Source organism: Mustela erminea, chromosome 6, assembly GCF_009829155.1.
Source record: "Mustela erminea isolate mMusErm1 chromosome 6, mMusErm1.Pri, whole genome shotgun sequence".
In the NCBI taxonomy this organism is placed as follows: domain Eukaryota; kingdom Metazoa; phylum Chordata; class Mammalia; order Carnivora; family Mustelidae; genus Mustela; species Mustela erminea.
The window spans coordinates 25,650,255-25,664,380 of NC_045619.1; the positions used below are offsets into that span (position 1 = coordinate 25,650,255).

Genomic DNA, 14,126 nt, shown 5'->3' on the forward strand with positions numbered 1-14,126 from the left:
TCTTCCTTGTGACAGTCAAGTCGCAGTCTGGCCATAGCAGATCTCCCAGTAGGACTTCAGCTTCCCTGGACTGAGGACATGTGCTTCTCAATATGTGGGGCAGAGTGCTGGAAAGTAGATTCAAGGATTTTAACACGTTAGTACTGAAACGGGAATGTAGACATAACTCCAGACCATCCCATCTGTAGAAGAGTGACATCCAGCCAGGCTGTAACCAGCGAAATGAGCTAACTAATACTGGCTGGCCAGGACTAACCATTATGCCAGCTCCTTTTTAAAAAGAGAATTCCTTAACAGAAAACAGTCTTAAACATTTTCAGATACCAAGCTAATTGCTAAGTTATATAGAATACATATATCAGAAGTTAAATAGAATGAGAATTTTGAAGTTATTTGCAATAGAGAATTGATGGACAGATTTTAAATTTTGTGAGTTTTCTAGGTGGGGAAAAAATGAGTTTGAGTGATTTAGTGTTGGGCCATCATCCTTACGAGTTTGTCGGCAGATTTTTGATGGGACTAGGTGGGAAGAGGGGGGAGACATTTCCTGTATCAGACTGCTTAGCTACAGGAGCTCTGTTGCCACTAGTAAAGATGATCTTTTCGGATTTTATTGTTGGTCCCCCCCCCAGAATAAAGTTTTGCAAAATGAGTTCATCTTTGTCTTTACCTTCTACCTGTTAGGATAGGATATTGGGCAAAATATGTGCCAGATAACATAAGTTATGGAGTGCATTACACACACGAACTTAGAATTCAAACCTGGTGTTTGTTGCCTCCGAATCTTTCCATTCCTGTGAGACTCTCATTGAGGGCATCTTCCAGCACCAAGTGTTTTCTTCATATGTAATTTTCATGCAATCATCTGATGATTCTTAGCCATACAAACAATCGTCTGCCCCAGGGGTAGTGGGAGGACAGGGATAGGGTCCACTGGCACATTCAGTGCCAGTCCCCAGTGAAGGGCCTCCCTGGGGGAAACTGAATTCTGCCTTCCATGGCCCGGGAGTCAGGTGGCTTTAGCACATAATAAAGGGTATCTCAAAGTCCATATTCTGGACTTTGTTCATTCTCTCAGATTCCCCCCCACCCCCAGCCTGGAGCCTGGAATACTTGCCCTGTCCAACATGTTCCCAAACCAGGTGCCTGGGAAGCTCTCAAGGCCCCTTTCCCCGGCTTACTCACCACATCCCCTGGCTTTCCTTCTCAACCACCGTTGCCTCTCTATCCCCAGCATCACTTGCTTAGTTTTCTTCTGGATTTGAAGACGATGAAGGGTTAAGAGTGTGGACTCTGGAGTCAGACTTGATCGTCCTCTTCTCCACCTACCTGCCCTGCCAACAGGTGTGAGAAGTGGTGTGAGGAAACCCATTGTTCTGATGTTGAGTCACTCGTGCGCCCCAGAGTTCCCCAAACTCCAGTCATTCCCACACCTACGCACAGCTTCCTTGCACCTGTACGATTTACTTAATATTTCCAAAGCCATTCACTCCTTCAAACTTAAATTTATTTTTAAAGTACTGATGTTCCTCTTGTAGTTAATATTGTTGAGCCTCTGAGGGCTTACAGTACGAGATGGCGAAGAAGAGCCCTTGCTAGAGATCAGTAGAGCTGTTAGCTCTGAATAGAGACTTTCCCGAGAGTCACCTGGATGGCCTCGCGGATGGTTTTCAAGGGAATCGTTGGCTGGCGGTGATTCTGTGTTACTGCTTTCGCTTTATGTCACCAAAAATAATTCAGAATCGTTTTGGAAAACACTGGGTGTTTGTATTGTATCATCTCTCATCTTTTTAGAAATACTTCTTTTAGACCCACGACTTAGAAGATGCTTGGAAATATTTTTCTTCATGGATTATGAAAATTTGAGTGTGTGGAGATGAACAGAAGCCCACTCTGGTGATTTGAAGGCAGCCTTGTCCGGGTGGGACTACTTGGAAGAAGTTGGGAAAAGGGGGAATTGTATGTGTTCCGAGCCAGATCTCCCGTCTTCTGATGACCTGAGAGAAACCGAGGCCGTGGAAAGCCTTGGGCTAAAGTGCAACATCAGAAAATAAGGACTCTGGGAATTTCAGGCAGGGACAGAAGGTGGGTGGAAAAGAAATTTCAGCTCTGTGTTCTGAAGTAAACTTGAATTTAATTAAGATGTGTATGTAGGCTTGTTGTAAGGAAATTAAATGGTAACTTGAGCTGCAGCCTTCCACAGAAACTTGAGATTGGTGCTTGTCCAAAAATAAAGTATGCCCTCGGTGAAAGCTACGCTTTAGCACCTCAACACGTTTACTCCAGTATGTGCAACCGTGCGTTGGGGCCAATGGTCCCTTTTTACCATCTTTGTGAAGAGACTGTGATAATCCAGAAGGCGTGGAACTCGGTTTCAGACAGTCAGTGGTGTACTATTTTAATCTCACTAATTGGAGCAGGTGGCCTCTATTTGAGACTGAATCTCTCGTTGGCATAGATTCTAATTTATCTGAAAATCCTAGGCCCATTCAGCAAGAGCTGTTCGGGCTGTGTATTGGCATCAGGCGAAGTGCTTGAAAGCTTCAACCATTAAAAGCACAGAAGGCTGAGAGGAAGATCGAAGAAATGGAGCTTAATGGTTTGCTGCTTTGATTCAACTTTTCACTGTTGGTCGGGAACATGGCGGAGTGAAGCCTGTCCAAGTGCTTGAGAAGGGTCCTTACAAGTATTTCTCCAGCTGAAGACAGCATCTGAGGTATCTCCTTTGAATCCATCCCACAAGATGGCAGGGCTGAGGAGGACTTCACGCAGACCTCGTGTTTTTATGGGCATTAGCACGTCTTCAGGCATGAGCTGAAGGGGTGTGTCAGAGTGACTCAGCTTACCACAGGCACTCAGCTTGAGATACTTCAAGACACCTCTAAGGAAGTTGGAGACGGTCTTCAGATCGTGAACTTCTTTAACTGGACCACTCCTTCTCTTCTCTTCTCTCTCAACAGTAACCATGTGCTTCGCAAGATGTCTTATGAATATCGTGCTTTAAATCCTTCATCCTTCCAGAAGACAGGATCCCAATTTCTCCCTCTGACACCCAGGGTTTCTCATCTGACCTTTGTCTCCCAGCCACCCTAGCCCTCGAACTCTGGCTTCCTTAGCAGATCCCCCGGCTCCCCTCTGTGCCTGTGGGCACCTCCCTCCTTTGACATGGGGGTTGGTGGGGGATGGCTGTCTTTGTTCATCTACACGTGGATCCTGGTGCATGGTTGGGGCTTTGTGAAAACTGTCAGAATGAGTGAATGTGGGTACGTTGGAAAATTGCACCGTCTTGAGAAGCTGGAAAAACCTATTCCATGCTTGAGTCCTATCAATGCAGATTAATCTAGTTTATTTTAAAATTGCTGTCCAGGATTCCAGTTTATGGGTATTCCGTCATCTAATTATTATGAAAGGACACATTATTGCTTCTAGGGTTTGGTTTTACGGGCACTTCAGCGACTGCCCTCGGACAGGCTTCTTTTTGCATGTGGGAAGAATATGTTAGTGGGCTAAATCCTTAAAAGTGCAATCGCTCTGCAAAGAGTGTATTTCAAGTTACAGTGTGGCCAACGTAAATTATACCTACTCTGTCCAACCCTGGGAGGTAGGGACGCAGCAGTGAATATATATAAACCGAGTGCGTTTTTATAACCATCCATGTATGAACAGGCCTCGACTCGTGTCTTTCTGACACTGTCTATCACAAAACTTTTTGATCCTTGCCAATCTGATAAGTGAAAACTGGTAGCTCATTTTGATAAATACTTGTGATACAAATGAGGTTAATCATATTTTAAAGTCTTTGTTTTGAAATAATCAAAGTCTTTGTTTTGAAATAATCTCAGACCCCCAAGAAGTTACAAAACATAGTTTGGAGATGTCTGTGTATCCCTCCCCCAGATTCTCCCAGTGGTTACGTCTTATGTAACAAAAGTGCAAAAGGTTGATCCTCATGTTCACAAAAGATGTGTGTTGTGACTGTTAATATATTCTGGCCATTTATCTAGTGGGTTATTAATCTTTTAAGTTGTTTTGTAGAAGTTTTGTGCTGATTGAATAAGTTGTTTGGCATGTACATTTTCTCCAGTTCCTCATTCCCGACTGTATTTTCTACTGTCATGTGGGAAATTGCCATAGGTTAGCACCCAAATGCCCCTGTTTCTCATCTCATGGTTTCCATGGGCCAGGGATCCCAGTGCAGGTTACTTGCTGCATTCTTCGTGGCGGGGTCTGGTTCACTGTTGACTGTGTGCAAACAGTCCTCCACTCAGAATTTCATTAGCCTAAGTAAAAGCAAGGTGTCAGCTAGGACTGTAGTCTAGTCTGAGACTTGGAATCCCTTTCTGAAGTCACTGGTTGTTTATTATGATCCTTGCAGCTCTAAGACTGAGCCCCTCAGCCCCAGAAGCTGCCCACTATTCCTTGCTGCTTGGCTCTCTCATAATGTAGTTTGAGAGAGCCCCAACTCTTGAATTTTTTCTCTTCCTCGAGACCCTCTCATAAAGGGTTTACCTGATCGGGCTTCGCACACCCAGATCAGCCCAAGTCAACTGATTAGGAACCTTAATTATATCTGCAAAATATTTTCACCTTTGCTATATAACATAACCTAATCACGGGAGTGAAACCCTGTCGCATTCAGAAGTCTTGCTTACGCACAAGGGGAGGTTATCATACAGGGTATATACACCAGCGGGTAGGAAACTTGGGAACCGTCTTCGCAGTCTGCCTTTTACATGCTTTGAATGATTCTCTGTGTGTGCTGAGTATGGAGCCTAGTGTGTGGCAAACACTGAATAAATAGTAACCAGACCTTGCCATGAAGAAATTTAAAAATTTTAGGGCTTACAGGATTTGTGTCATTCTTATAGTGAATCTTTGAGATTCTTTTAAACACCCAAACAGCATGTTCTTCTAATACATTTTATGATTTAATAAATTTTATCTTTGGCCCATTTTTATATAATTTAAGTAAACCCTATCCCCAGCATGGGGCTTGAACTCATGACCCTAAGTCTCATGCTGTACTGACTGAACTAGCCACGTGCGCCAATATTTGGCCTGTTTAGAATTTGGTTCCCCTTTAGATGTCTACACAAGAATGACAGTTATACCTGTACCATTTTCGCATTGCTAGCTGCCTCTAAAAATATACTGCTGTCTACATCTGTAGTTTTATAAATTTCTAATTTTTGTCTGGGTTTAAAAAAATTTTTTTTTAAACTATTGAATCAGAGGTTATGGTTTTGGTACATTTTTTTCTGGATTGTTACCCACCTCACCCCTCAAACCGGGATTTGAAGTGAACATTTTGAGAACTCTAGCTCATGCGTTTATAAACTTTCAAGTAGGCATGATTCCAGTGTCCCTTACAGTAAAAAAAGGCTAAAAGGTAGAGGGGAAGAGAGGGTGAAGTTCTTTGTTTTTTTTAAAAATGTGCTTTCAGTTCTCTCTTTTGAATAGATGTTGCCTTTCAACAAGTTCTATTTAACATAGAATCCTGACCTTCCACATGTTTGCAGAAGCTGTTACAGGACGAAGAATGTGTACTGTTGCTTCCTAATCTGGCTTTGTTGTGTTGATCACCTGTAGGCCACCGTCCCAGCTAGGGAAGTGGAAGAGCAGGGACTCACCTAAGTCTGTGCTCTGCTGGGCAGAGCCCTCTTTCAAGCTTGCCCTCCTCTCGCTTAGGAAACACGTTTAGTGCCCTGTGCTGTCTTCCTACTAGGACACTGATGTTGATTTGTCACTCACGTTAGGATAGTGAATACAACAGATTTTGTATTTGTAGGTTATAAGCTGTTTCTCTGTTTGGCTTGACTATCCCTATTTGTAAGTTACCCCTGTGGCTTGCAAAGGGGTTGTTATTAATGTGTGTTAATTACTGAGAGGCTCACCTGCCTTGTAATCTTTGCATTTGACACAGAGGAAGGTTAAAACTGTTGTCTGTGTCCAGAAACTAACACTTAAACATTTCGTAACCTGACCCAAGAGCATACAAAAGGTGGAATGAATGTGCTTTTATTATGTGTGCTTTCATTTGAGAAAGGCCTCATGCTTGTAAAAACCTCCTGACTTCAGCAACTATCAAGTAGTCGTTGCTGGATGAAGGTTATGTCCTGTGCGGAGCAGTTGAAGCTGTTGGGTGAACTGGCGTGTGTTGGGTAAGCAGGCACCAAAAGTAAAGCAAGAGTCTTTTTTTCATTCTTGTCCTCTTACCACCAGGGAGCCACGAGGGCTCTTAACCCCCAATCGTTACGTTTCTAGCCCTTAGAAATGCTCCCCTGTTTGGGTGAGTGGGAGCATATTAAATTCTACCATTGAGATATTTGACTGGCACTCCGGCCACTTTAGATGATCTGATGGCAAGACAGTTTTTTTTACATCCTTAGGGCTCAAATTAAGCTCTTATTTATTAAAAATTTTTGTTTGTTTATTAAGTAAACTCTCCACCCAGTGGGGGGCTCGAACTCAACCACCCTCAGATCAAGAGCTGCATGCTTCCCAGACTGATCCAGACGGGTGCTCCTAATTTTTTAAAGCAAAAACTTAGAGTTAAAATTTCAGCCTCGTTGCTGTTTGAGGGACAGTTTTGTAAACTGAGCCCACCGTTCCAACAAGACTTGTTTAGAGCTTTTATTTCTTTGGGCAGATAGGAAATGAATGATGCAGTTTGGTGTTTCTGTGGCTATCTTTAAATGTTCCTGCCTCCTCAGCCTTCCTTTTTGAAACAATCTGTTGCACATAGGGGGTAATTTTAATGGTAACAGATTTGCTAAATAAGAATAATGCATATAATGTTGAAAGAGACACTAAATCCATATAGGAAGATTATTTTCTGTTTTCGGATACTTGGGACATTTCTAAAATCACATTTGTGTTGTTAGTAAATGATTCTTTGCAGTAACTGCTCCGAGGGCTCCTGGCTGGTGCAGTCAGTTAAAGCTTCCGACTCTTGGTTTCTGCTCAGATCTGATCTGCTCAGGTCTGATCTCATCAGGACCCTGAGATAGAGCCCTGTGTTCATGTCCAGCTCTGCGCTCAGAGGGGAGTCTGTGATTCTCTCTGTGTCTCTCTCTCTCTTTCTCCCTCTGAACCTCCCTCCCCCCTCAGATAAATAAATCTTTAAAAAAGAAAAAAATTAAATAATTGCTCCTTAGTTTGTCTACACAATAACCTAAAGTGAGACTGGATGTTTTTCTAGGGCCGCTAGCTTATTAAATTCTCAGTGTATTTTAATTTTCTGAAGTTTATGCTTGCTTTGGTTTAATTAAGGTTGAAGTTAATGTTCTCTGGAAGTAACTGCAGTGACATCAGATTCCGAGCTTATAAAGTAATGAAATGGTCCGTCAGAAACTGCAACTTACACCATATTTAGAAAGTAAACCAGATTCACAGACGGGAGGATGTTCTGAGCATGCAGAAAATCCATATCAAATCATTAGCTGCATAGTTCTGGTTAAACAGTAGACATTTATTTTTAATTGCTAAATGCGTCAGACATGGAAAAGACATTTTGAAAAATATGATACCCACATACCTACGTCCTAGATTAACAGATGGCAACATTTTGCCATGTTTGCGTCAGATTTCTGCCACTTGTTTTTAAGAAATAAATGGCCCCAGATGCAGCTCTCTGGATGCCTTCTCCCTTGCTATGCCTTCAGAAGTCTCCAAAACCTAACATATTAGGGTTTCATTCCTTTGCATGCTTTTATACATTGAATGAACTTATAAACAATATATCATTTTTTTTGTATTAAATATTTATATAAATGGCATCTCTTTTGTGACTTGCTATTTTTTTCAGCATGCTGTTTTGATCTATTTAAGCTTTTAGGTGTTTGGGTCTTTTAAACTTATTTAAATTATTTTAAAACTTTATTAATATTTATTTAAGTAATTTTTACACCCATCATGGGGCTTGAACTCACGACTCTGAGATCAAGAATTTCATGCTCTTCCAGCTGAGCCAGCCACGTGCCCCCTAGCATGGTATTTTAAAAATTTATCATACTTCATTCCCATCTTTTTTTTTTTTTATTGCCGTATGTGATTTCAGTATATGAATAAACCAGCGTGTTTGTATCCATTCTCCTAGTGATGGTTCAGAGGTCTGTATGCTCATTGGAGAGTTTCTCTGGGGAAGATGCCAAGAAGTGACATTGCTAGGGCAGAGGAGGAAGTATCTTCACCTTTACCGTCTGTTCTTAAGTAGCTTTGTCAAGTCCTTGTACTTATAAGAGTGATCTGCTAAAGCCACATTTTGATGTATGTCACAGGAAATTTTCATAATGAATGCTAGATTTTCTGTGGTGCTAAATAGTATTTCAGTTTGTGTGCATTTTAATTTGCCTGAAAGGAAATATAAAGTTATTTTGAATTTGCTGGCAAACAGTTTTTTGCACCTTGTTAAGAATTTAGCATCTCTAATATTCAGGTCTGTAAAAGTTGGTGTGTCATTATTTTACTTATTGTGATGTAACCCCCTTAAGTGTAGGGTTATATGTTGACACAGTCTTGTAACTATCATTCCAAATAAGATACAGAATATTCCCATCACCTCAGAAAATCCCCTTTTGTTCCTTTTCAGTCAATACTGTGCTGTCCTCAGCAGCCATGGGTCTGATTTCTGTTCTCATGATCTTGTCTTTTCCAGAAGGCACTATGAGTGGAATCAGATGGTGTGAATGTAGCCTTTTCGAGTGTGGCTTCTTTCACTTAGCGTAATGCTTTTAAGATTCCTCAGTGTTGCCTGTGTTATGCTTTATTCCTTTTCAGTGATAAGTAGTATCAGGATGTTTTTAGGAGTACTGAAGTATGTGAGTGTGAGCAGTGATGAAAAATGACTTCAGTCCCATGCAGCTTGTGTGACTGAATTTATCTGTTTTTCTCATGTCACTCAGCATTAGGAGAAGTTTAGAGCATCAACTTCCAGTTAGAAAGTACATTAATTTGTAATCCCATTACTTGAATGTTCTATTACCTCAGAATATTAAAAAACATGCATGAAATTAGGGCCAATGTTCTGTGTCTTAACCTGGGACCTGTGGTTTTGTACATTTGTACTTTCCTTGGCAGGGTTCTTGGTGGTGGCAATTGACCTTTAAAAGAGATGAAAAACCACCAGTCTAATGTAAGCTCTTGTTTCTGAATTAAAAACATCAATTTATAGAAGTATATTTATTGACATATCATTGAGTCATGCTTTTATATTAATTGGAAACGTTTACCAAATACTGGCACAGAGAACTCTTTTGTTTTATCAAGTGGCACAAACGGAGAGAATATTGGTAGAGCGAGCCTAAGTCCGCAGTTCTGCCTGCTCTGCGACGAAGGCTTTCGAAGGCTTTCCAGAGGTTTCCGCAGCCTTACTGCAGTGCCTGAAACAAGGTACAGCCCCACTTTGGCTTACCCACAGAGAATGGAGCCTCGGGCAGTAATGGACTTGTGCAGGGTCATACCACAAAGGCGGGACAAGTGTAGGACCTGAACCCAGCTTGTTCTGCATTCCGGAGCCTTTGTCCCTAACCCCTGGGTAAACTGCTTCCACACCTGAAGGGGCAGTGACCTAGACCCCCAAGTGTAGACACTTGTCAGGTGCTTTATTTTCCTTCCTCTGGCTTTTCAGAATTTTCATGGCTTTTCTTAAACATGTCTGCAATGAAATGTAGCTACCTGATGAGATTTTTTAAGATCTTTGTCCTGAGAAGATAAATCACATCAGTGCTCTTTCTGATTTAGTCTTTGTTTTGTCCTGGATCTGGGGAAGTCTCCTGAGCATCGGGGATGGAAACCAGGAGCAGGGCTCACTGTAGATACCCCAAGTGACACAGTCTAGAGCGCGGATCTGGAATTCTCCCCTGGCTAGTTTCTCAGACAGGGCCTATTTGAAGCAGGCTCTGCTCAAACTCAGTACAGAGTATAAAGAGCAGCTGGCTGCCTTATCCCAGAGCCCCCATCGCTGTCCCCACTGCTTCCCTGGGAGCCCAGCGCTACTCCAGGCCCTGAGATCAGTCAGACACGGGCACTGCTCTTGAGCAGCTCGGGCTGGGGACGGCAGTGCTGCAGGGAGCCCTGGCCTCACGGGGACCCTTCTGGGAGGAACCAATCCAGAGCCCACTCCAAGAAGTCTCTAGACCAGAAGGGGTAGGTGTCAGCAGTTCGGCTTTTCTGGCCCAGACTCTGCCGCAGGGCTGCTCCTGGTAGTTGTTTACAGGACCCCGCTGGCAGAGGAGGACAGATGGTACCAGTTTTGAAGGTTGCCGTTCACCTCCGACGAGCCCTTTGGTCTGTATTTTGTGTGTGTGTCTCGTGCAGAGGAAGCACTCAGTCCTGGGCAGGACGGACGGAGAGCTTCGATTTGACTCAGATGGAAGAAGGATGCTGCAGGAAAGGGAGGAACGGGATGTTCGTTGTCATGGCAACCAGCAGGTTTTTATCTGGAATGTCGCCTTTGCAACCTAAACCAGTCAGTCACCTTTTCTCTCACTGAAGGAAACCGACTGATGCAAACTCAAGAAATGACAGTGCCATGGCTCAGCGGGGTTTTCTTTGCTTCTTAGAAACAGCCTTGCAGGGACTTTAGTTCCTTCATAGAATTTCAGAGCTGAAAGGCACCCTGGTGCCTTACAGAACTTTATGAAGTCAGGTGCTCTGGGATTTCCTATTATGACGCGTCACCTCATTTCCCCCTCTGCCCCCCACCCGGTCTCGTGCACATGGCCAGGATTTTCACAGGAGGCTAGAATGAGGGTGAGTTTGGAGTCTGGCAGGCAGACGCTCCGTGACAGGGGCTCCTCCTCAGGGGACAGTGTTCCATTTGCCATCCTTCGGACGCTTCTGCGGCTCCTCCTGGAGATGCTGCCGCGCTCGCTTCTCCTCCGCCCATCCGTCTGGAGACTCAGCAGGTGCTGAGATGCTGAGCCCGCTTCACTCCTGCCTGTCCCCTGTAGGCGAGCTCCGAGTCTGCCCTTCGCGGTCCGAGGACTTCTGGGGCATTGAACCCCTGTGGTTTTCTTTTAGTAGCTCTAGTGAGCTACCGTGGAGCCCAGTTATAACAGGCCAATGTAAGAAAATACCCCTTGTGGGGACAGGTGGAGCTCAGCCTGGGAACATAAGGAGTTTCTTGAACACCCCAGCAGAGTGTGTTATTGTTGTTGTGTAGCACTTAGAAGGCAAAAAAATGTAAGCTGCCCTTTATTTCCCCTAATTACTTTGTCTGAGGAGTCCCTGTCACCCTGGGTGACATTGACACCCACTGTGCTGGGACCACTGGTCCTAATGGGCTTCCTTGGACAGTAACGTCAAGATGGATGGTGTCTGCGTCCCCACAGCTTGTGGCCTAGGAAAGGCATCACTCAAGCACCTCCTCGTGGCACTGTATTGAAGAATGAGGCGCCTTGCAAACCTCAGGTTGGCTTCTTCCCACTCCGTCTGCCCAGGTGTCTCCTGTTGCCTCCCTCCCAGCAGGTCGTACTATGTGAAGAGCCCATTCATAAACAGCCCAGGTATGAATCGTGCTTGTAACCATTCTGCTCTCAGCCTAATTCAACAAATACGTAGCAAGCACCAACTATGTGCCAGGCATCCCAGGAACCCAAGTAAAAATCGCCCTCATCAAGCTCATATTCTGGTACAGCAAGGTAGGCGGCCCAGACCAATAGGTAAAATATACAGTGTGTTAATGGTGGTTCAGTACAGTGTTTGGATGCCAGTCACTGCAAGGGGGCTGGGGAGACCTTGGGGTGGGGGGAGAAAGAAGCAGTTGTAAATAGGAAACTCAAGGAAAGCTCTTCTCAGAGATGTCACTGAGGGAGGCCCTGAGGAAGTAGGCAGTACATTTGTCTGAGGGGAATTGCATTCCAGGGAGAGGGAACAGCAAGCAGACTCCCTGAGACAGGAACATGCCTGTGAGGCACATCAAGGAGGCAGAAGCAGAGTGAGTAAGGACACCAAGTCCAAGGGGTAGTGGGAGGCCAGTTAATGTTTTCCAAGGTTGCCTGGGCTCCCGGACTGAAGGTGGGCGCGAGCTGGTGTAGAGGGACGTGTGACAGTGACTTGGGTGGGAATGCTAGCCATGGAGGCGATGAGAAGTGGTTAGGTCTTCTGAATGCAGGCCATTGTCAAGCCCTCCTTGCGTGTGCTTAGAGCTCGGAGCGGGCAGTGCGGTACCGGCTCTCCAGAGAGGTTAGGCCTGGTTTTTAAAATTCTTACACACTGCGCGAGCTCCTCTTAGACCATTTCCTCAACCCATTCGAGTCAGTGTCCTCAAGTGAAAAATAAGTATGATTCTTTCCTTAGAAGGGTGTGGAAGGCTTCTAAGACAAAGTACTGAAAGGGTCTTCCCTGACTCCCGTTCTCCTCTCCCGCCTGACGTGGGTGCTCCGCCGCCCGACCTGTGCCCAAGTCTGTTGTGAGCCTTCATAGTCTTGTCACTTGGGGTTCGCTTGTCCCTCTCCCCACCAGAAAGCGGGCAGGGACTGCATCTCCTGAGCTTGGCACAGATTGGTGGGATAGAGAGGGAAGGAAGCGAGGAAGGAAAGAATGAATTGAGAACTTCATGCATCGGTACTACTGTATTATTTGAGTTTATACGCTTCCAACAGATAGGAGGACTGTCTTTTCTGAGTTCATTGTTTACAGACATCACATGAGGAGTTTAAGGCACTGGCTACATTTGTTATTTAAATAAGTCTAATTAGGAAGATGTGTACACTTGTTTTCATATTTTAAAATTTATCTTTTCCTTGCTCTTGGCTTATAGAGCAGTGTTTGTTCAGAAATACTAATTGGTGTTTTTACTTAGGTGCTCTTTAAGAATGAAGATTTCATTAGCAGATTTCCTCAACAGTCTAAGGAAATTTTCCCTGAACATTTTATTATGAAAATTTTGAAATGAATAAAAAAATACAAAGTTAGTAACAATCTACATTAACACTCTCAATATACAGATAATCTAAATCTCTACAGGCAAGTTTCCTTTTGCATTTGGAATGCTTCTCTTACCTGTTATGATGTGAGAAGGCTCAGTCCATTAACTCTCCTGTTAGAAAAATTCTCTATGACCCCATGACCCTTCTCTCACTGTGAGACCCTTTGACCTTCATCTGGAAATGCTGCATCATTTACATTTAAAGTTAGGGTTATGGGTTGAATTGTGTCCCCTCAAAAAGATATGTTGAAGTCTGTGATATTGTGATTTACAATAAGAAATACAGTAGACCCTTGAACAGTGCGGGGTTGGGGGACTGACACTCCCCTTACCACAGTGGAAAATCCACTGTGTAACTTTGGTCCTCCCCAACCCCAAAATAACTCCAGGTACCCTACTGTTCACAGGAAGCCTTACTGATAACCTAAACAGTCGATTCACATATTGTTTTAGGTTATATGCATCACATATTGTATTCTTCCAATAAAGCAAGTTGGGGAAAAGAAAATGCTGCTAAGAAAACCATGAGGAAGAGAAAACATAATTACAGTACTGTACTATAAAAAATCTAATATAAATGGGGTTGAGTCCTTCCAACTCCTGTTGTTCAAGGGTCAACTGTATATATTGGGTCTTTGTTTCCATCTCTGACACAAAGCTCCTAAAACCTTTGGAATTTCCTAAGTGATTATAATGATAAAAGTGAAATGCTGTCTTTTGTGATTTAAAGAAAGCCCCTTTCAAACGAGGTGCAGTTTGCTAATTAGGCGACTTTCGGGAAGCCCCTAAGGATGGGGCCTGTTGCCGGGGGAACTAGCCTTGTTGAGATTGAAATTCTCCGTCCCACCTTCCACCTCTGGGAAGGGGAAAGCGGCTGGAGGTTGACGTAACCACCAGTGGTCAGTGGCTTCATAGAAGTCTCCAGAAAAACCTGAGAGGCTGGGGTGCGGAGAGCTTCCGGGTTGGTGAACACTTGGAGATGCGGGGAGAGCGGCTCTGAGAGCGGGCACGGAACCCCTGCGTCCCTTCCCTCGACCTTGCCCTGTGCTTCTCTTCCTTTTGGCTCTTCCTGAGTTCTGTCCTTTTCTAATAAACTGGTACGAGGGGAAATGTCTTCATGAGTCTGTGAGCCACTCTAGAAAACGGACGGAACCCGGGGAGAGGGTCAGTTTGTAGCCAGTGCGTGAGAATCGCA

General features: G+C 44.1%; 1 protein-coding gene across 5 annotated transcripts in view; it reads left to right on the top strand.

The window, feature by feature from the left end:
• The window catches only part of TMCC3 (transmembrane and coiled-coil domain family 3), a 222,997-nt gene that overhangs the window by 161,380 nt on the left and 47,491 nt on the right, over positions 1-14,126 (top strand). Inside the window, exon 1 of one of the 5 annotated variants that reach the window (XM_032346753.1) lies at positions 8,073-10,752. The exons of the other annotated variants lie outside the window; for them this stretch is intronic. Coding sequence (XP_032202644.1) covers positions 10,639-10,752 — 114 coding nt within the window. The 5' untranslated portion in view covers positions 8,073-10,638. Of the gene's footprint in view, positions 1-8,072; positions 10,753-14,126 lie in introns of those variants that run through there. 5 annotated transcript variants of the gene reach the window in all.